Below are 23,234 nucleotides of genomic sequence, written 5' to 3'. Positions count from 1 at the left end.
CATTCCAATGTTTTAGCAACATTTTCCGTATATCTCCCCATTCATTGCAAAATGTGCCGATGAACCTGATAGTAGCGTCAGTTTCATTATTCTTATTTTTCAGAGAATCAGGGAGCTCCTCTCCCTGGTTGATGCTGCCTTATAACCTTTCTTAATAATTTTCTTGCTATAGCCTCTTTGTTCTAATCTTTTTCCTAGTTCTGGGGCCCTTTGTTCAAATTTCGCCTTGCTGGAGCAATTTCTGCGTATACGCAGAAATTCGACCTTTGGGACACCCCTAATTGTGGCAGGTAGATGTGCACTGGTTGCATGCAATATGCTGTTAATGGCTGTGTTTTTCCTATACATGTCTGAGACGAGTCTTCCCTCTTCATTGATCTCAATTGTGAGATCCAGAAACGTGATCTTTTTTGGCTAATCTCTGTTGTCAGTTTTAAGTTCATGGCGTTTCTATTCAATTTCTCTAGGATTTCTTTAAGGAGTTCAACTTCTCCCTCCCAATGATCAATATATCATCAATATATCTTGCCCAACTAATCACATGTTCTGTGTATATGTCATTATCTGATGAGAACACAATTTTTTTCTCCCACCACCCGAGGTACAGGTTGGCATATGTTGGCACACAAGTGCTGCTCATCGCTGTAGCCCGGGTCTGTAGTTAGAATCTCTCACTCAAAACAATGTCATTTTTGGTTAGAATAAATCTTATTAGTTTCATAACAAAATCATCAAAAGCATCCTTCCCTCTTGTGTTCAGAAAGTAATCAATCGCCTGTATCCCTCTTTCATGATCTATGCTCATATAGAGGGATTCTATGTCGCAAGTGCATAGCCAAGTCTCAGGGGTGACTCTCAGGTTTTCTATTTTCTTGAGCACATCCATTGTATCCCTCGTAAAGGAGGGTAATTCCGTTACAAAGTTTCTCAGTTGTTTATCCACGAATGTACTCGCTTTCTCTGTAAGTCCTCCAATCGCAGAGACTATTGGTCTCCCCTGCGGTATTTTCAATTTTTTTTTTACTTTGGGGAGGGCATAGAATGTAGGTATTTTCGTGTTTACCACCTCCAAATATTCTTTTTCTCTTTTACTGATGACTTCCCTCACAAATTGTTCTTCCACCAGATTTTGATATTGTCTCAGATAGTTGGCTGTAGGATTAAATATCAGTTTTGTGATTATTCAGTTGTCTCATTATTTCTTCTAAATATAGTTCTTTTTTCCAAAGAACTATATTTCCCCCTTTATCAGAGGGTTTTATCTCGATTTCGTGGCAATTTTGGATCTCTTTTAGAGCCAGGTGCTCTCTAGTGAGGTTATAGTTGTTCATGGTGCATTTATTTTGATATAATCTATCTAAATCCTTTGAGACCAGATCCAGATATACTTTGGCTTCTGGGAACATTTGGAAACTAGCAAAGAAGGTAGATCTTTTTTTCAGCGTGGTATCTCTGTCTATCTGAGGTCTCATCTTCTGTTAAAAGTTCTTCCAACATTCTAAGGCCCTCATCATCTGATTTGTCCAGTATGGTGTTATCATATGGTTTTCTACACCAAATCTATTAATTGACTGTACTGGGGAAAAGGTTAGACCCTTGCAGAGAGCACTATTGTGATGTTCATCTAGTACTCTATCAGAGAGGTTTATTATTCTCAAAGTGTCTTGTTCTTTTACTTTCAGTAGGTATTGTATTTCCTCTGGGGGTTGGGTCCCCAATCCCCCCGTTCCCTCTTTCTTTGATTTCTTATTGTTGTGTCCCCTCCTTGTTCTCTTATAGGTCCTCTTTGGTCCATTTGACCTGCCCCTAAACAATGATTGTATCTTTTGCCCTGGTTTCTTTTGCTTTCTGAGGAATGGTCTGAAAATTCTCCATCTGTTGTCTCTATTTCTGAGGTTGAGTTTCACTCGCTCATCCTTCTTTGTCCCCAGAAGTTTTTGTTCTTGTTACATTTAAATACAGAGTTCATCAGATAATTCTAGTCTAGATCCAGAAGGCTTAAATGAATACAATCAATTCTCTTCTTTTCTGGATTAACTGCCAAATTGGCCTAGAAATAGCATCTTCATAACGTTTAAGCTAGGAGGAGATTGCCACTCCATATATATGTACATACTGTAAGATACAATTGAGATAACATATGGAGTAGGGACATGAGAGATACACAAGACAACTGATAACAGAAGACGATTTTATAACATTCATGACATGAGGTCCACCAATAATTAATTACTATCATGAGATTGATCTTTGTGATCAAACATAGGAGGAAAAATAAATATGGTGTGTCGAAGTCAAAAAAATATTACATAAAGAGAACATGCAAACTACGCACATATAAGTCGCTATATTTGCAAATATGCGCAGCGAGCACAGCAATATATGATAACACACGCATTTACACGGACATGCCACAGAGATGGATTCGACACTTATCTCATACAGTACATAATTATAATAATATCAAGTGCCAGACATCATGATGGTTTAGAATTGTATATGATGGCGTGGTGTCATGTATGTGTATTATTTGAACGAAACAAGATAAACCAGTTATGTTAACTATTGAAACAACCAGATTAATGTGTGGATTCATTTGATACTTGTTATTAAGTTGTAGGACATTGCAACATGGAATTATGATTAAATGTATAAAAGCTAAAATCACTTTTATTAGAACAATAGATATTCCAAACAGGACAGTGGACAGGAAGCTCAGGCCAGCCCCTTTGTATGTCCCCAAGGCTGAACCTGATCAGCATATACAAAGGAACTGGTGACTCATCGTAAATCCCTCCCCCAGAAACTAGATAACACATTTATCACACAGGAAGGTAGTACCTGTTTTGGTCTCAGAGTTGCTGTAAGGTCTGAGACGATGATGGAGTTATTGCCAGCTCATTTCCTGTTTTGGTCTCAGCATAAGATGGAGTCCCGGCATGATTTTACAGAAAGAGAGAGACATAAGCATTGAGGGAATGGTATTGTATCGCTGGCCTGTAACTGCTTGTAACTGCATGTAACTGTATGTAACTATGTATTAACTGCTTACTGTGTGAGTTGTAATCATGTAACTATAGGTATACTGTACTTTGTAATATATATTGAATCCATATCCTTTTAACAACAAATATATACATCAATGAGCTTTGGAACTCAGATAATGTGTGGGTGTATTGTTTTCTCTTATGGGATGCAGTGTTTTGCGATGTATAGCGCACATTCATGGGATATGGTAATAAGAGGTGCAGGCATTTACAATATATATTAGAGTGGGCATTTTAAATATTTGTGAGAAATCAATTTGGCATTCTTAGGTGTACTAGGAAGAAGTTGAATGAATTAATGTCATGTGTATCTGGCTTCCTTTCAAGGGTATGAAAGGGACCTTTAAAATGGAGATGAAAGGGATCGATTAAATACCTCCATTTTTAGGCTCAAGGTTTAATACTGATGGAAATATCAATACATACTCAGGAAGAACATAGAATAAAGATTATTCTCCCCATTTTTTCGAGAATAATTAAAAACAACAAAATGGTCATTATTGTACTAATGTTATACTTACCCTGGAATACATATTTACTTTGATATTGTAATAAATACTTACCTGATAAAAATATCAGGTGGAAATACCTATCTATCACATTTATGGACTATTTGTGTAATATATACTTACCTTATTGTAGAAAGCACCTAGTTATTTATCCATAAGACACTTACCTGTTGTTGTGGGTAATGGACAGGACAGCTGGATAGTTAAACTAGCTAGGAAGGGGAATAGAAAGATCCCCACCACCCGGGGAATATGTAATTTATTATTTACTATAGATACACCTTAGAAAGAGGGCACACGTAAATTTTAAGCAATAGTATCTATTAAAGCACAGATTTATTTGAAATTTTAGATTAAAAAGAAGTCTTTAAAAAAGTGACAAGATAAAGCACACAGAGGATTGAGGGTATAACATGGTGTGAGGACATAGAGTTGCAAATGCATATATGCTCCATGGATTATAATATGTGGAACAGCAAAATTTATATCATAATAAGGGAGCAGGGTAGGGCATACCCCATATGTCGAATACCATTACATGTAATAGGTCACATGGTTTGCATTTTTTACACAGGGAGTGAGAGAGGACATTTTTATCACTAAATTTGACACTTTGATTCACATAACTTAGATACTGTAAGGAATACATATTTATATCACAATATGAATTTTTAATAATAAGTAAGTCAATGGGAAACTACCACTAAATCATAGAGTTCACTTAAGCACAGGGCACATAATTAATAGGGTCACGATATCCTTAAAATATCACTGAATAATTATTTACATGTAACCATATGTACATCATGTTGATTATCATAATATCAAATAAGAAATACACTGTCTAATATTTAATATTTAATATATAATTTTAGGGGTAAATAATATATAACCAATCTAATAAACAATTATGACAATAGTGAATGATAGGGATTAATAGAATGATTTTCCATTGAAGGAATAAATAGGTCTAGAGAAAAAATAGGATACATATAGAGGGTTATATGAGGACCAACTACGTTTATTACTAATGACCGAAATCATGCTCCTAACAGGGAAGCAATAGTTAATTAATAAGAGACCATAAAGATTAAAATAATAGATATTTAATTGATATAAAAAGAAAGACACATTGCATAGAAAATGACAATACAGTTAAAATAGAAACTACAAGTGGGAACTAAGGTTAGATTTACATAGAGAGAACAGATTTCCAATGAGATTGGAGGGAGGGATATTTAAACCCGTCTGTCAAGACATTCAGGTCGATGCCCTAATGAAGCAACCTTGTGAAACGTATGTAGGCATTTCAGAGACTGCTAGGTCAAGTTAGATACCACTGAACATGTGTTAATGAATTAATGTCTATAATCCATCATGTCAAATATAGGATTGAAAGTCCGCTGTGTGTAGTATAGAAGTAGCATGCCTATGTGGGCAGCGGCGGTGAGAGCGCTGGTAGGAGAGGGAACTGCATCATAGCATATTGCTACAGCGGGACTACACGTGGTCTGACCCGGAGACACGGGAGTCAGTGGTTTATGAGAAGCCCCAAAGGGAATGTTGATTGCTATAATATCAGGAGCTATCTAGCATAGATGCATGGAAATTGTTCATACATGCTAGGATCAGAATGAATACCTATTCGAACCTATCATATTATCTCAGTCACTGTACATCTAGTAGCCCTAAATACATACTGAAGCCAATCATTAGTATCTGTGTGGAAAGTGTATAGCGAGAGCAGCCGCTGCAGCATTGCAGGTGGGCATACATTGGAGGAATACTGGCACTAATATACTGAAAAAACTTCTAATAACCACACGGGTATATTAAGATAGGAATCATACCTATCAAGGTAACACCAATATTATTATAGGAGTGCGGTCATCTACCCGCATCTGATACCATAGGGTTTTCCTCAATGGTACAATTAGAACCGCCAGTATATGAAGTAGTGTTAATTGTGAAGACATTCATTCACACAGACATACAGTGATCAATTGAACCTTTAAATCGGCACATGAAGAACATATGAATTTACATTAATGGTGCATGAATTAGGGCATTTATCTATGCAGTGAAATATGAACAGGCTGCCTATTAACAGCTGCAAGAGTAATGAAAAGCCAACCACCACTGTCTATTATTAGATGTATAGAACATTTATGCACAGTCATATTCAATCAGTCTATTAATGGGACCACTGTGCATGGATATCAATGGGGGAAGTACTATATTAATTGACGTGTCAAACTATTTATAGAACACAGTGGGGCAGATGTATTAAGCCTGGAGAAGTGATAAAGCTGTGATAAGTGGAAGGTGATAGCGCACCAGCCAATCAGCTCCAATATGTAAATTTACAGTTAGGAGCTGACTGGCTGGTGCGCTATCACCTTGCACTTATCACTGCTTTATCACTTCTCCAGGCTTAATACATCTGCCCCAGTGTCACAGACGGATCCGTTGGGCACTAGCATGGTGTACGTGACACTAAACAATATTATTACATAACCCTATATATCCCATACAAACCACTAGATCATTGAGTTTTTTATACTAACACAAAACAGGGCTTGGAGATAAGAATAATAACAACTATAAAATAACTACATAGACCTAAATGAACAATTTATTGTTGCAGGAAAGGAATAACAAGAGACACAGGAAGTGAATGATACAATTTATTGGAATAGATACATTCTATATTATATTGATACATACTATATATATATATATATATATATATCATGAAAAATAATAAAATTATGAAGATTCATCACATAGATTAGAATACATGCTAAAAGTATATAATTCCTGATATATACAGATGTGTCTATGTTTATCTTGACCTTTAATAGGATTAAGTGAGACTGGCCAATCGGACTTAATCCCCTGCTGTAATGACTTAATCCCCTGCTGTATTGTTCTCTGTGTTGTATTGCAGCTGAGAACAATAGATGAAGGGTTTATGTTAGTAAACCATGTTGTACCTAGGCGCAGCAAACTAGTCAAGATAAACGTGGAACCATGTGTAGGCTATATATCTACTAGCATTTAGAGGCGGATTGGCCATAGGGTTTACAGGGAAGATTCCTGGTGGGCCGGTGCACCCGTGGGGCCTGTTTTGTTTGAGGACATATGGTCCTATTTATAGACATATGAATAAGATGCCAAATAATTTGCATATATGAAAATGATTTTGCCACTTAGCCAGTGATTGCAGATGATCTAGTGTGTGCTCTGTCTGCCTGCTTGGCTGACATATAAGATTGAGTGAATAGTGATTGGGATAAGGTTGGTGTAATAAGCAAGAAAATATATCTTTCTAAAGAATTACATAGTTTCCTAAATTCTAAAGGTGTATCATATAATGTGCTCATAACATTTAATTTTATTTCCTTTTAACTTCCCCTTGATGATGGACATCCCCACTATCTGGAAAGTCTTGTGGGGAGGGTGCTGCTGCCATGGCCCATGGTTAACCCTTACACCTTTGGTGCTGCCCAAGTGGGGCCACTAGTACAAATTTTTCCAGGGCCGCTTTTTGTTCCCAATCCGCCCCTGCTAGCATTAGAAAATATAGACATATCAGCAGGGACTATAATGTCCTAATAGGAAGAACAATCTTCTAATGAGCACCTAGCAGTCTTTGTTTTAGAGATTTTATTCGGTTTTAGTACACTACTTTCTTACTTTTTACGCTCTATATATTTTTAATATTTCATGCAGGCCGAACTTATACTTTTTAAGTAATTTGTTGAAATTAAAGTTTTATATTTTAATTTATTACTGTGAGGTTCCTAGTGCACCCAGATTACGGCTTCTGTTTCTGTGTGTTTGTGACACCACCACTGTGAGTGGTCACTGGACTGATGCTGCACAAGACACTTCCCCTTGTCTAATGCAGGACAACACAGCACCACTAAGAGGGACTTATACAGCTACATTGGATGTATAGCAGCAGAGGACACCACCACTGTGACTGGTCACTGGACTGATTCTGCACAAGACACTACCCCTGGGGACTTATACAGCAGCCAGCAGCACTGGGGACATGTAGCAGCAGAGGACACCAACACTGTGACTGGCTGAACTGATGCAGCACAATACACTGACTACACTGGACTGGACTGAGCAGCACAACACAGCACAAGACTCACCAACCCACTTTCCCGCCACAACACAGACACTGAGGATGAAGACACATCCTTTCACTACACTCTCCGAGACTAAAGTGAAAATTGCCGCAACATGCGGCTCCTTATATGGAATCCAAATCCGCGAGAATCCGACAGCGAGATGATGACGTTCGGGTTTCCAAGTCAGGCGGGAAAACCCGAGCCGGGCTCAGAACCGGACTAGAATGGTGAAGTTCGGTACGGTTTGGTTCTCTGAGAGCTGAACCCGCTCATCTCTAGCGATTAGTGTTGTGAAGGACAGCTTTTGTGATCACAGCTGTCCTTTGTGATGCATCTCTGGCCCTGGACTTCCGGATATCAGTCCCGGGAGTCCGTCTGCGCATGCGCAGAGGGATGCGGTGGCCATGAGGCATACTGAGAGGGATCCAATCGCATCAGGGCCGTGGCAGACAGGGCTTAGTACATTTGAAAATAACCAAATTTTTGCTTTGGTACATCCCGCCCTTGGAGTCTTACAGCACTTTAATAAACAGCTGATAATATTAGGGGAATTATTATGAAAAGAATAGAAAAACAAGTATTTCACTCTTTCTATTTACATTCCTGTTTTTGTATTTGTCTTTTTCTGTTAGAGAAACAAATCTAAAGTTTAAGCAAGCCTTAATGGTTACACACAGCGGACTCAGCACAGCGGAGGCATTGGCTACGTTTGACGGTGAGCACATTTATCTAATGCATTTTAAACTGTTTCTTTTTAAAGATGAAATGATCTTTTAACTAAAGATTTATAACCGCACTAAGATATATATTGGAGAAACTAAAAGTATGAAGGATGAATGAGTTTTACATAATGTGACGTCACAGCTGGCACGTCGTGTCGCACAGTCGTAAAATACATGCGGTTACTTTCCAAGCCCTGGTCCTACCCATGGACTCCACTAATTGCCGATATGTTATTAGTTATAGGCTAGGCAATATTGTATTGTATTATGTTGTTGTTATATTGTACAGTTATATTTTATCTGTCATAATAGGAACATGTATATTATTTGGTTTACTGTGTTCAATGTGTGTAATTATTAACATGAATAAGTCTATGCCAGAGTGTTATTTAACATGGTAAACAATACATTGTAATGTAAGTCCCCTAGCTGTACAATCAGATGTGATTAGGATGAGTAGGTTCAGTAGTAAACAGGTTCTGTTTGGAGCAGCAGGTAATCTGATCCTATACACCACATTGTGTGCAGGAGCCCAGACACCTCATCTCCACTCCTCTGTGACCTGACTGACCAGCCTGTGTGATGAACAGACAGGGGAGGGTATAACAAGAGTGAGCTCTTCTGGTGAGGGGGAGAGATCTGGTCAGAAGGTCAGAGAGAGTGGAGTTTTTGACCTGAGAGGAATGAGGTGGATTGCTTCTGAAAGCTACTGGTAGGATAGCGCTTCCAGTGTGAAGAGAGCTACAAAGACTGCATGGAAGAGGAGATCTCTGCGAGGGCAGCAGTAGGTGGTAATGTCCCATCTATAAGCATGGCTAGTGCAGACAGTGTCTCACTTCAGGCTGATCAGCATATTCGGCTGAGGGAGGCCTATTGTGAAGCTATGTTCATGGCTGCCCCAGTTATTTTATCAGAAAAAGATGTTCAGGAAGGGCCCAGTGTATCCCCAGCTACTGTATCTTTCCCAGAAGATTCTGGAGGTCTGTTCCCATTCAGTGAACTTGATGGTAAGGAGCTGCAGTCTGAATGCCAGAACCTGCCCTGTGACTCAGAGATAAATCCAGAAAACAGACATGGTGAAAATAGCATCAGCTCAGGAGCTGGAAGGGAACATGTTGCTCTACTCTAGGGCACCTGAATGTGTTTTGGACTGGCATTGTGTGCAAGGTGAAATGACTGACTCTAACCAGGACAATGGTGTTCAGCCAGGACATGTAACAGTGAATGCAGTGAATGGAGAAGGTAATGCCACTGTCCCTGTGAACCTACATCAATGTTCCAGTACAGTTGTGGTTGAGCTGGTGGCTACACACAAGGAAGGTGAGCAGATTGTACTCCAGGCCAAAGCATACAAGACTCGGAGAGGAATCCCACAAGTTATCCATCCAGCCAGGCTGGAGGAGGCATTTACCCAGGATAGCACAGAAGAAACTTCTGACATGGAGGAATCCCCATTGTGCCCTGACAATTATCATACCCATGGTACATGTTTGGGGGAGGAAGGCCACTGTCCTGATGCACCAGAGGTGATGGAAGTGGGGTTCCCAGGGAATACTTTGGGGAGGGAGAATGAGGGCCCCAGAGATCAGATTTTGTTTACGGAGGAAAACTGTGACTATCTCAAATATGAGGTTACCCAATTGGGTGTAGGGAAATTATTAAGTCCCCAGGTGAAGTTATTGGACTTATTGAATTATACTGTTATACAGGCTGTTTGCACAACCAAACGACCATCTCCAAAGGGGACTTTGATTAATGTATTTGGATGGGACACCGGGGGGAAATACAAGAACTATGGACTGCTGATCACGTTTCCACCGGACCCTGGTAAGACTCTATTGATTTACATACTGTGGGCCACGCACCCACCAGACCGGGGAAAGGGTGACAATTGCTACAGGCTTTGGACATGGGACAACAAACTGTATAATGCTATTCACAAAACCACCGGGTCCATAAGAGCATCCAGCCAGTCAAGGTTATGACAGAACCCAGACTGTCTGATGTAGAAGAGCGTCACTGCTCTCAGCAAGCTTAAGCTATCCAGGACATAGGGCTGGAAAGTAGGGGAAGGTAATGTGACGACACAGCCGGTGCGTCGTGTCACACAGTCGTAAAATACATGCCATTACTTTCCAAGCCCTGGTCCTTCCCATGGACTCCACTAATTGCCGATATGTTATTAGTTATAGGCCAGGCAATATTGTATTGTATTATGTTGTTATTATATTGTACAGTTATGTTTTATCTGTTATAATAGGAACATGTATTTTATTTGGTTATACTGTGTTCAATGTGTGTAATTACTAACAGGAATAAGTCTATGCCAGAGTGTTATTTAACATGGTAAACAATTCATTGTAATGTAAGTCCCCTAGTTGTACAATCAGATGTGATTAGGATGAGTAGGTTCAGTAGTAAACAGGTTGTGTATGGAGCAGCAGGTAATCTGATCCTATACACCCCATTGTGTGCAGGAGCCCAGACACCTCGTCTCCACTCCTCTGTGACCTGACTGACCAGCCTGTGTGATGAACAGACAGGGGAGGGTATAACAAGAGTGAGCTCTTCTGGTGAGGGGGAGAGATCTGGACAGAAGGTCAGAGAGAGTGGAGTTTTTGACCTGAGAGGAATGAGGTGGATTGCTTCTGAAAGCAACTGGTAGGATAGCACTTCCAGTGTGCTGGGTAAGGATTGTGTCTGGATGCATTATGGACACAGAACTACTGCTGGCATGTGACATCAGGAGACTGTAATCCTGAACTACTGTGGGGACTTAGTAAGTAAGATACCATCCTGGCTTGTAATAGTTACTGTTTTAGTGTACTGTGTGTGTGTATATTTACAATAAAGGGCAGTTGCCTCTTTACTAAACTGTTTACCTGAGTGATCAGAGAATCCGTATCTTCACACATACTTTCATTTTTTCTTTTTCATCCACTAGGGGTCACTGGAGTACTCTTGGTAACTGGAGTACTCTTGGGATATGGACGGCTTCCACAGGAAGTAGGCACTGAATAAATTAATTTTGAAACTACACCTCCCCTCCATATCCCTGAGTACCTCAGTGTTTTTTCTGTGCTCGACACAGTTAGTAGGCTTGTGGAGTTTGTCCACATTTCATTGGAATTTTTTCTAAGTTTTTTCTTTTTTCAACGATTTACTACATCCCTTCCCCCCTTCCAATAGGCGTGGGTCCGGGATAGTGAAGGCTTCTATAGCAGCTGTGGGTGTCGGACCTCTCAAAAAAAGAGCTCCCTCACTACCACGTGCAGGACTAAAACCTGCAGTGAAGGCTGGACGGAACTTACAGAGAAGCCCCATCATAGCCCTCACCACAGGGTCCAGGTATGTTGAACGGGCGGTCAGCTCACGCTGCCGCCCCGCTGTGTGGGATACTGTGTGTGTATGTGTGTGTGTGTGTGGCCGCCCGCCGCTGCCTTCAGCCGCCCGCCGCCGCCGCTTCCAGCGCCGCTGTTTAAGCGGTCTCCCCCGCCTCTCTGAGCCGCGTCGGCCACGTGGTTTTATGCATAGGCCGCTTCACGGCTCTATGCAGCGCGCTCCCAGGCCCTCGAGGTACACGGAGCACGGGGGGGGGGGGGGCACACAAATGAGAGACAAAAGGCAGGCTCCTTAGCCTAGTGAGTAACTTTGCTGCCACAGTGATGTTCCCTGTACACAGAAATGTCAGGGTCACTGGATATAATCTCATGATTCAACTCTTATTGATAAAGGGAATACAGCAGCGCTGCATATGTATTACAATAGGCTATGAAGTCTTTGTTAATACAAGATTAACCATGTTTCCTGTTGTATTTCCAGAATTTCCTGTGTTACATCTCTCCTCCATTGAAGGCGCAGGGGTGTTAAGGGGAATTTGGGATCAGGCATATTGCTGGCGTGCACTGCACTTGGCCAGATATATATTTATAGAGACACCTTAGTGCTATTTACTGAGTCGTGCAAGTTGTCTGTCTTTGTATTTTTTTTTGTATTGTCTGTCTGCATGAGTAAGACACCAGCAATTACTAATAAGCAGTTTCCCTGCCATGTCTAAAACATGGGTATACACTCACTTCTCTTACTAATTATTTATTTCATAACTGTTTATAATGATCCTAAAGACTGCAAATCTGAATCATGGCTGTGGCAGCCAAATACTGGCTTTGTTCACTGTTGTAAAGTAAGATATGTTATATCAATTGGTCAGCACATGGTGCTTATAAAACAGTATCTGTGGAGCACTGCAAAGCATTGCGAGTTCAGGTCTCACCTGCAGCAGCTTTGGCTTAATTCACTTGGCCACACCACACTGGATACGCCCAATCTCATCTGATTTTGGAAGCTAAGCAGTGTTGGGCCTGATTAGCCACCTGGGAGTACAAGGTGCTGTAGGTATTTTTAATCTACAGCCACACCACTCTGGATACGCCCAAACTCATCTGAGCTTGGAAGCTAAGCAATGTTGCATATTGTTTTGCCATCTGGGGGAAACTGGTGATCCAACTAGATTGCATACTAATACATGCTAGTTTAAACTGTTAAAAATAGCTCAGTTTGGGCTTACACTATCAATATAAACCTACCATAGGTTTTACAGTCAGGATAGCTCTCCAGAGGCCGCACCCAAGAGCGCGCTCCCGGTGCCGGCCACTAGATAGGGCTATTAACTAAGCTGTGGTTAAGCAGCAGTCATCTCAGGTTTTAAGCCTGTGTGAGGTCACATTTAGTTTCAGACTTCTAAAAATGTATTATACCTCTTTATCAGGATATATCTGGATATTTGTATATGGGTATATAATATATATGTGTATGTATGCATATATGGAATATATATATATATATATTTATTAAGGTCTGAGTATGTGTGAATATACATTGTTGTATGTATGTGTAGATAGATATATATATATATATATATATATATATAATATGCTGACATTAAAAATCTATTTTGCAGTAAGCAAGACTAATTGGTCAGCACACAGTGCTTATTAAACAGTATCTGTTGAGCACGGCAAACATGATGAGTTCAGGCCTCATCTGCAGCAGCTATGCTTATTGTTTTTACAGGTGGCTCTGTAGCTAAGTGGTTAGGCTTTCCGGCCACAGTGAACATTGTGATTGCATGGACACTGGTTCAGATCCTGGTTTAACAGGTGTTAAAAAAAAAAAAAAAAAAAAAACATGGTAGGACACCATTTTCTTCTAACGTTACTTCCTGGTTCTTTCCCGGAGGTTGCTGCTCTACAACACTTAGCATCTGGAGGAGCGGGGTGTTGTTAGGAGTTTAATTTATTAATTGTTTTTTGTACAGCATGACTCTACAGGAAGATTCACTATTGCTGGTAACCACATGCACGGTAATGCAGGTTAATACACACGTTACTTCCGTGGTGTACTTACTGGTTGGAGTACATGATCACTAAGTCTAATGCATAGTCAAACAAGCAGCTTCGCTGCAAAGTCGGTCACACAGTGTGTCGGACAAATACGAATCTGGGCCAGTGGCGCAATGTATAACGCATCTGACTACAGATAACAAGATTGTAGGTTCGTCTCCTACCTGGCTCGTTTAAGTTGCCGTGATCGTATAGTGGTTAGTACTCTGCGTAAAAACTGCACAGACAGACCCTTACCGGTCCTCTTTTGGGGGAATGCGGGGGCATGTACTGCCTGAGGGGGGGAAAAAATATATATATATATATATTTTTTTTTACTGTTTCAGTTAGATTGTTGCGGTCGATTTGCCGCCAGCCCTCATAGCACCAGGCCAGTACGTCAGGTTCTCAGCGAAGGCTGAACGATTTCCAATGAGAGACAATTACAATTATTGGGTGTTTTACTACCTATCGGAGTGTACCCTACACAGCAGTAGGGCTGTTGCTTCGCCCTGCTTTGGTAAGGGTTTTGAGGTAACAAGGCTGTAGTGGCAGGGCACTCCAGTTCAGGTTTGCCCTAAATAAAGACCACCTTACACTTCTTGCTGCCTACAGCTTCTTTGGACGTTGGCAGTTGGTTCTTGCGTTTTCAGCTTCGCTAGTGGCGCATAACGTCCACTTTGGCTACGTTCCTAACAGGCGGAGTCGGATTCCAAACGAGATAGATCTCAGACCAAGTGGGGGGGGGGGAAATCTGATTTCCTACCATTGTCTACGCGAATTCCTGAATGATTCCACCTCAACGACTTCAATTCCTAGGCATGATTCTCGATACGGTAAATCAAAGAATTTACCTACCCGAACAGAAAGTACAGGTCATTCGTCATCTGGTACAATTAGTGCTCAAGCCACGCACAGTCTCGGTTCATTTGTGCATTCACCTATTAGATACAATGGTGGCGGCTTTCGAAGCGCTTCAGTTCGGAGGACTTCACTCATGTCCTTTTCAATTGGATGTGCTCGCACAGTGGTCGGGCTCGCATCTGCAGATTTACCGCAGGGTGAGCTTGTCTCCAAGGGCCAGAGTGTCTCTACTCTGGTGGCTCAAAGTACAGAATCTAACCGCAGGGAAACGGTTCGGTGCCTGGAATTGGATAATTCTCACGGCGGACGCGAGTCTCAGAGGTTGGGGAGCTGTAGTTCAAAATTATCAGCTCCAGGGTCTCTGGCGGTTCACGAAAGATTGCTGTCTATAAATGTCCTGCAACTCCGGGCAATTTACAATGCGCTACGACAAGCAGTGCACAGGCTGCAGGCTCAGGCTGTTCAGGTGCAGTCAGACAATGCGACGGCGGTCGCATACATCAACAAACAAGAAGGAACGAAAAGCCGTATGGCAATGCGGGAAGTAGCTTGAATCCTCTATTGGGCCGAGTATCACCAAATGATATTGTCGGCAGTAGTCATTCCGGGAGTTGACAACTGGGAGGCAGATTATCTCAGCCGTCTGAATTTTCATCCAGGAGAATGGGCATTAAATCCAGAAGTATTTCACATGCTGGTCCAGAAATGGAGTTACCCGCAGGTGGACCTGATGGCATCTCGCCACAATCATCAAACGCTCCAGGTCGTGTCCAGAACGAGAGATCCAAAGGCAGTGGCGGTGGATGCTCTCACAATCACGTGGCCATACAGTCTCGTGTATCTGTTTCCACCGTTTCCGCTGCTCCCTCTGTGGCTAAAATGGATCAAAGGAGAGTCCGTCACAGTTATACTAGTGGCGCTTCTTTGGCCTCGGAGAGCTTGGTTCTTGGATCTCCGCGGTCTACTCGCAGTCGGCCTTTGGCCGCTCCCACTACGTTCTGACCTGTTACAGCAGGGTCCGTTCCTTTACCCCGATTTAGCGCGTTTGACGGGGTGGCTGTTGAGACAGCCCTCTTAAGAAGAGAGGGCATTCCAGAATCGGTTATACCAACCATGTTACGAGCAAGGAAGCCGGTTACGGCAGCTCATTATTACAGAATTTGGCGTGCCTATGTAGGTTGGTGTGAAGCTCGGAAGTTTCCGACATCATCTTTTAAGTTATCCCGTCTTTTGTTATTTCTACAGATGGGGTTAGATAGAGGTCTGAGTTTATCCACACTTAAAGTGCAGATATCGGCGTTGTCCATTTATTTTCATAGTAGATTGGCCCTATTGCCGTCGGTTCACACCTTTATGCAGGGTGTCCTCAGAGTTCAGCCTCCATTCACTCCACCTACTGCGCCATAAGACTTGAATCTGGTTTTTAGATTTCTTACAGTCTTTTTATTATGAACCCTTACAACAAGTGGATATTAAATTTCTCAATTGGGAAAACAATTTTTCTTTTAGCCTTAGCGTCAGCAAGGCGTGTTTCAGATTTGGGTGCTTTGTCGTGCAAGCCACCGTATTTAGTGTTTCATGATGACAGAGCGGAACTCCGGACGAATTCCGCTTTTCTACCAAAGGTAGTGTCATCTTTTCACATCAATCAACCAATAGTAGTTCCTGTGTTACAGGAGACTCTGGTAGGTTGGATGTGGTACGCGCATTACGCATTTATGTATCCCAAACGTCGACCGTTCGTAAGACGGATACGTTGTTTGCTCTCTATGATGCTGCCAAGATGAGTTGGCCAGCTTCTAGGCAGACCTTATCCAGTTGGATTAAACTGACCATACGTCAGGCTTACCTTCATGCTAGGTTACAGCCGCCTACATCAGTAACAGCTCATTCCACACATGCTGTGGGAACATCATGGGCAGCGAGTCGTGGAGCTTCTACGACACAGCTTTGCCGGGCGGCTACATGGTCTTCGGTGCACACGTTTGTGCGCCTCTACAAGTTTTATACGTTGGCGGCATCAGCATCTAGCTTTGGCCGCCTAGTGTTACAGGTGCCAAACAGCTCTCCCGCCCACGGGGGAAACTTTGGTACGTCCCAAGAGTACTCCAGTGACCCCTAGTGGATGAAAAAGAAAATAGGATTTTGGTACTTACCAGGTAAATCCTTTTCTTTGAATCCATAGGGGGCACTGGACGCCCACCCAGAGCAGTTTACCTGGTTTGGGGTAGGTTCAGTAGATCTTATGGTAACACATTTTCACCGACTGGTTCAGATTAACAAGTTATGGTGTCAACTGTTTAGTTGTCCGTAATGTTGTGTCAACTTTATTGTTGTCCGTTATGTTATATGTAATTCTACATTGTCAACCTCTCTATCGCTCCTGTTCGGCTCAGTAAAAAACACTGAGGTACTCAGGGATATGGAGGGGAGGTGTAGTTTCAAAATTAATTTATTCAGTGCCTACTTCCTGTGGAAGCCGTCCATATCCCAAGAGTACTCCAGTTACCAAGAGTACTCCAGTGACCCCTAGTGGATTCAAAGAAAAGGATTTACCTGGTAAGTACCAAAATCCTATTTTTTGCATCATATTGTACTTTCATCCAAGCACTTTGAAAATGTTGATTACAGAAATTTCCAATTTAAAATTAAAATCAAGACTAATTATACAAAACAAATACCACACCTTCAAGATTGTCTAATATTGTTGTGCTGTTCTTGCTGCTCTTTTCACTATTTGGTCCTATTCATCATGGTCTTGAGCTCCATTATATGGATATTTATGTGTTAGAGCCATGCATTAATGTTGTTACTCAGGAGAGCGTTGTAATTATACATGTAACAAAACCAGTTGAATATCCCGATGTTCCCATAGCATGTTCTGCTAACCCCCATACAGTGTTTGAAGTAACCTGTCACGGACCTGGGTTGGATTCTTCCGATGGTCAGGAAGAGGAATTGTAGCTGTGTCGAAGTAGAGACGGACGAATGTAGGTCTTCCTCATGCAGGATTACAAGATAACTAAAGTTTGTGAACGATGCCGAGTGCACTGAATGAAAGATGACTTGTGAGGGATACTGAAGAACTCATAGTAAAAGATAACTTGTGAGCAATGCTGAAGTACTCAGAGTGAAACATGACTTGTGAACGATGCTGAAGAACAGTCAATGATAGATGACTTGTGGGCGATGCCGAAAGAACACAGAATGACAGATGATTTGTCAGCGATGCTGAAGAACCCAAAATTACAGATGACTTGTGAGCGATGCTAAAGAGCAGAGTGACAGATGACTTGTGAGCGATGCTGAAGAACACAGAGTGACAGATGACCTGCGAACAATGCTGAAGAACTCAGGAGTCTGTGAGCTGTGAGACACACTGAACACTGGAAGCACTGGAGTCTGTTTAGCTGAAAGACACACTGGAAGCACTGGAGCCTGTGAGCTGTGAGACACACTGAACACTGGAAATGCTGGAGACTATTTAGCTGAGAGACACGCAGAACGCTGGAGAAACTCTGGAGACTGTTTAGCTGAGAGACACGCAGAACACTGGAGAAACTCTGGAGACTGTTTTGCTGAGAGACACGCAGAACGCTGGAGAAACTCTGGAGACTGTTTTGCTGAGAGACACGCAGAACGCTGGAGAAACTCTGAAGACCGCTTACCTGAGAGACACGCAGAACGCTGGAGAAACCGGAACCCAGAGAGCTGGGAACACTCCTTTCCTGTATTGCAGCGTGAGCCTGGGGGTAACTGTGCAGAGACAATACTCAGGCACCGGGGCTCTGCTCAGCATCTGCTTTTGAACCTCCTGCCTTCCACTGATTGGTGGGAGGAGCTGGTGACGTCATCTGCCCACTGCACCCTGTGGATGCCGGGTGCAATAGCGGCGCCCATGCCCCAGAAGACCATCGGGAGCAGCGCCAACAGGACTCCGGGACCGAGAGCCCACCAGAGGGGGAGAGCGCCAGGAGACCCAGCGCACCCACAGGGGTAAGCGCGGCGGCCGCAGCTCCCGGAGCATGACAGTACCCCCTCCTCTAGGAGTGGCCCCTGGACTCTTCCCTGGTTTCTTTGGGTGCCTGGGAGGAAAGATCCAAACTAGTTGAGGAGCAGTGACTTCGGAAGCCTTCACCCAGCTTCTTTCCTCAGGTCCATAACCTTTCCATTCTACCAGATATTGTAGATTCTTGTGATAGTAACGAGAGTCGAGAATAGCTTTGATCACAAATTCTGTTCCAGCTTCGGTCTCCACTGAGACTGGTCTAGGAGATTCCGAATGGAAACGATTTAGAATGGGAGAACGGAGAAGATAAACATGGAAAGAGTTCGGTACTCAAAAGTGAGAGGGCAAACCCAAACAAAAACAACAAATACCAATATGTGCGCAGAAAGAAAAATGTACAATGAATGTTTTTTAAAAAGTTTAATACTTCAAAAATTAGAATATTTAAAATAACCTCAGAGTGACCATATTGTTAACATTAAATGAAACTGTAATGATTTCATCTAGAATATCTACCAATGTCTATATAGAAACTTTGTTTCCAAGAAGCTCTACGAATAAAAAATGAGTGCAAACTCTTGTAAAGTAGCTTAATATAGTAACCTTGTATTATCAGAAAAAAGTATCAAATGTTTATTGTTTTGTAGTCCAAGAGATTGGTGTATAATTGATATAACTTTTAGGCTGGCCAGCCTATTTGGTAGTTAAATCAGCTGAACTTGCTCTAATTTCAGATGTAATAATAACCAGCAGTCAGTAAAGATGAAATGGTCAATAATGACCGACTGTGAGTACCTGTAAGCTTCCAGAAATCAAGTTTGCAGCCGTGCTAGTTGATAGATCAAAGCGGCAGTGGGGTTGTAATCCTGTGTTTCGATCTAGCTGGGAACCGTAGTTGGCCGCCTGACATCCACCGCGCTGCGGGGTCCCATAGAGTCAGGGTTCCGCGTGGAGCTAACGGTCTTATATGATCAGGATCCTGCCGTGAAGCTGCACACTTATACCTCAGTGAGGCTGAGATCCATAATAAGTCCGTCCGCCGTTTAGGAGCTTCTGAGGTCCCCTAAGGTCCGACGGCACTGAGGGTTGTGAAGCCACTGCCAAGATAAGCGTACCGTCGGGACACAATTGATGCTGTGCCACTGCGAGTCGCCATGTGTTGCACTGTCTGGGTGCTTCCCAGGCAGTGTAGCTGGATTGTCCTTGGGGGGCTCGGAATGTGCACAGGTGTTTGTAGCAGGCTGCTGGCGGCTGGGGCAGCTTGTATAAAAGTTGTCCAAAAATAGTCGGTAGATATTCTGTGGTGAGGTCACTCAGGTAGCCATCCCTAATGCGTTTCTCGATCTTAGCACTGGTCGTTTCATCAGAGGAGACGACAAGATTCAGGACTTGCAGAACAGGGTAAGGGCCGATGACCCTATGAGCAAATTTCATAGTGGGTACTCTTAGACAGAGGTTGTGGGTGGAGAGCAACCCTGTCGCCAACCTTGTATTGAGGAGCTGCCCGCCGTTTTTTGTCCACGTAGAGTTTATGGCCCTCATTCCGAGTTGGTCGGTCGCAAGGCGAATTTAGCAGAGTTGCTCACGCTAAGCCGCCGCCTACTGGGAGTGAATCTTAGCTTCTTAAAATTGCGACCGATGTATTCGCAATATTGCTATTACAAACTACTTCGCAGTTTCAGAGTAGCTCCAGACTTACTCTGCCTGTGCGATCAGTTCAGTGCTTGTCGTTCCTGGTTGACGTCACAAACACACCCAGCGTTCGCCCAGGCACTCCCACCGTTTCTCCAGCCACTCCTGCGTTTTTTCCGGAAACGGTAGCGTTTTCAGCCACACGCCCCTAAAACGCCGTGTTTCCGCCCAGTAACACCCATTTCCTGTCAATCACATTACGATCGCCGGAGCGAAGAAAAAGCCGTGAGTAAAAATACTTTCTTCATAGTAAAGTTACTTGGCGCAGTCGCAGTGCGAACTTTGCGCATGCGTACTAAGCGGATTTTCACTGCGATGCGATGAAAAAGAACGAGCGAACAACTCGGAATGAGGGCCTATATCTGATGGAGATTCTCTTGAGATTAGCATGAATTTTACTCCAGGGCCAGTATTTACTAAAAATCCGAGTTTGTCCAATTTGTGTTTTTTTTTCTAAGTCCCAATCCAGGAATTCACTAAGCACCAATCTCGGCAGTGTTTGGACTATTCGTAATGGTTTGAATGACAACGTTCAGAAATACGAATAAATAGACCATCGGTCCAACGCGGCTGTTATTTCATAGAATACGGGCATTCACTATTCATTCGTATTTGGGTGTTAGTTTCTGAGTGCTCAAGTGCGGGTCTGTTTTTTTTCGATTCGTTAAAAAAAGCAGCAAAAAAATAGACCTGCTTTTTCCAGTCGAGTTTGGATAACCACGCACGGATCAGTGAGATCTGTGCATGGTTATCTATGGGAAAGGGTCTGTTTAGTGTAAAAACTGAAAAGAAAATTGCGTGGGGTCCCCCCTCCTAAGCACAACCAGCCTCGGGCTCTTTGAGCCGGTCCTGGTTGAAAAAATATGGGGGGGAAAATGACAGGGGTCCCCCCATATTTGATCAACCAGCACCGGGCTCTGCGCCTGGTCCTGGTTCCAAAAATACGGGGGACAAAAAGCGTAGGGGTCCCCTGTATTTTTTAAACCAGCACCGGGCTCCACTAGCCAGGTACATAATGCCACAGCCGGGGGACACTTTTATACTGGTCCCTGCGGCCCTGGCATTACATACCCAACTAGTCACCCCTGGCCGGGGTACCCTGGAGGAGTGGGAACCCCTTAAATCAAGGGGTCCCCCCGTCCAGCCACCCAAGGGCCAGGGGTGAAGCCCGAGGCTGTCCCCCCCATCCAAGGGCGGCGGATGGGGGGCTGATAACCTTGTGAAAAAATGTGAATATTGTTTTTAGTAGCAGTACTACAAGTCCCAGCAAGCCTCCCCCGCAATCTGGTACTTGGAGAACCACAAGTACCAGCATGCGGTGGAAAACCGGGCCCGCTGGTACCTGTAGTAGTACTACTACTAAAAAAAATACCCCCAAAAAAACAGGACACACACACCGTGAAAGTATAAGTTTATTACATACATGCACACCTCCATACATACATACATACATACTTACCTATGTTCCCATGAGGCTCAGTCCTCTTCTCCATGTAGAATCCTTGGGGTACCTGTGAAAAAAATTATACTCACATAATCCAGTGTAGAATCAGACCTTTGTATAATCCACGTACTTGGCAAAATAATAAAACGGAAACCCGACCACGCACTGAAAGGGACCCCATGTTTACACATGGGACCCCTTTCCCCGACTGCCAGGACTCCCCCCCGACTCCTGTCAAAGAGGGTCCCCTCAGCCAATCAGGGAGCACCACGTCGTGGCACTCTCCTGATTGGCTGTGTGCTCCTGTAGTGTCTGTCAGGCAGCACACGGCAGTGATACAATGTAGCGCCTATGCGCTCCATTGTAGCAATTGGTGGGAACTTTGCGGTCAGCTGTGAGGTTACTTTCGGTCAACCGCTGACCGCAAAGTTCCCACCATTGGCTACAATGGAGCGCATAGGCGCTACATTGTATCTGTGCCGTGTGCTGCCTGACAGACACTACAGGAGCACACAGCCAATCAGGAGAGTGCCACGACGTGGCGCTCCCTGATTGGCTGAAGGGACCCTCTTTGACAGGAGTCAGGGGGGGTCCTGGCAGTCGGGGAAAGGGGTCCAATGTGTAAACATGGGGCCCCTTTCAGTGCGTGGTCGGGTTTCCATTTTATTATTTTGCCAAGTACGTGGATTATACAAAGGTCTGATTCTAGGTACCCCAAGGATTCTACATGGAGAAGAGGACCAAGCCTCGTGGGAACATAGGTAAGTATGTATGTATGGAGGTGTGTATGTATGTAATAAACTTATACTTTCATGGTGTGTGTGTCCTGTTTTTTGGGGGGTATTTTTTTAGTAGTAGTACTACAGGTACCAGTGGGCCCGGTTTTCCACCGCATGCTGGTACTTGTGGTTCTCCAAGTACCAGCTTGCGGGGGAGGCTTGCTGGGACTTGTAGTACTGCTACTAAAAACAATATTCACATTTTTTCACAAGCCTATCAGCCCCCCATCCGCCGCCCTTGGATGGGGGGACAGCCTCGGACTTCACCCCTGGCCCTTGGGTGGCTGGAGGGGGGGACCCCTTGATTTAAGGGGTTCCCACTCCTCCAGGGTACCCCGGCCAGGGGTGACTAGTTGGGTATGTAATGCCAGGGCCGCAGGGACCAGTATAAAAATGTCCCCCGGCTGTCGCATTACGTACCTGGCTTGTGGAGCCCGGTGCTGGTTTAAAAAATACAGGGGACCCCTACGCTTTTTGGCCCCCGTATTTTTGGAACCAGGACCAGGCGCAGAGCCCAGTGCTGGTTGATTAAATATGGGGGAAACCCTGTCATTTTTTTTCCCCATATTTTTTCAACCACGACCGGCTCAAAGAGCCCGAGGCTGGTTGCGCTTAGGAGGGGGGACCCCACGCAATTTTTTT

The 23,234-nt window shown here is 43.4% G+C and overlaps 1 protein-coding gene across 3 annotated transcripts in view; it reads left to right on the top strand.

Moving 5' to 3' along the window:
- The window catches only part of ATP8B3 (ATPase phospholipid transporting 8B3), a 937,871-nt gene that overhangs the window by 403,173 nt on the left and 511,464 nt on the right, over positions 1–23,234 (top strand). For all 3 annotated transcript variants that reach the window (XM_063915843.1, XM_063915834.1, XM_063915853.1), the window contains one exon: positions 8,334–8,416. In XM_063915843.1, coding sequence (XP_063771913.1) covers positions 8,334–8,416 — 83 coding nt within the window. The remainder of the gene's footprint in view (positions 1–8,333; positions 8,417–23,234) is intronic.

The sequence above is a fragment of the Pseudophryne corroboree genome, chromosome 1, assembly GCF_028390025.1.
Source record: "Pseudophryne corroboree isolate aPseCor3 chromosome 1, aPseCor3.hap2, whole genome shotgun sequence".
In the NCBI taxonomy this organism is placed as follows: domain Eukaryota; kingdom Metazoa; phylum Chordata; class Amphibia; order Anura; family Myobatrachidae; genus Pseudophryne; species Pseudophryne corroboree.
This window is presented reverse-complemented; position numbering and strand designations above follow the sequence as displayed.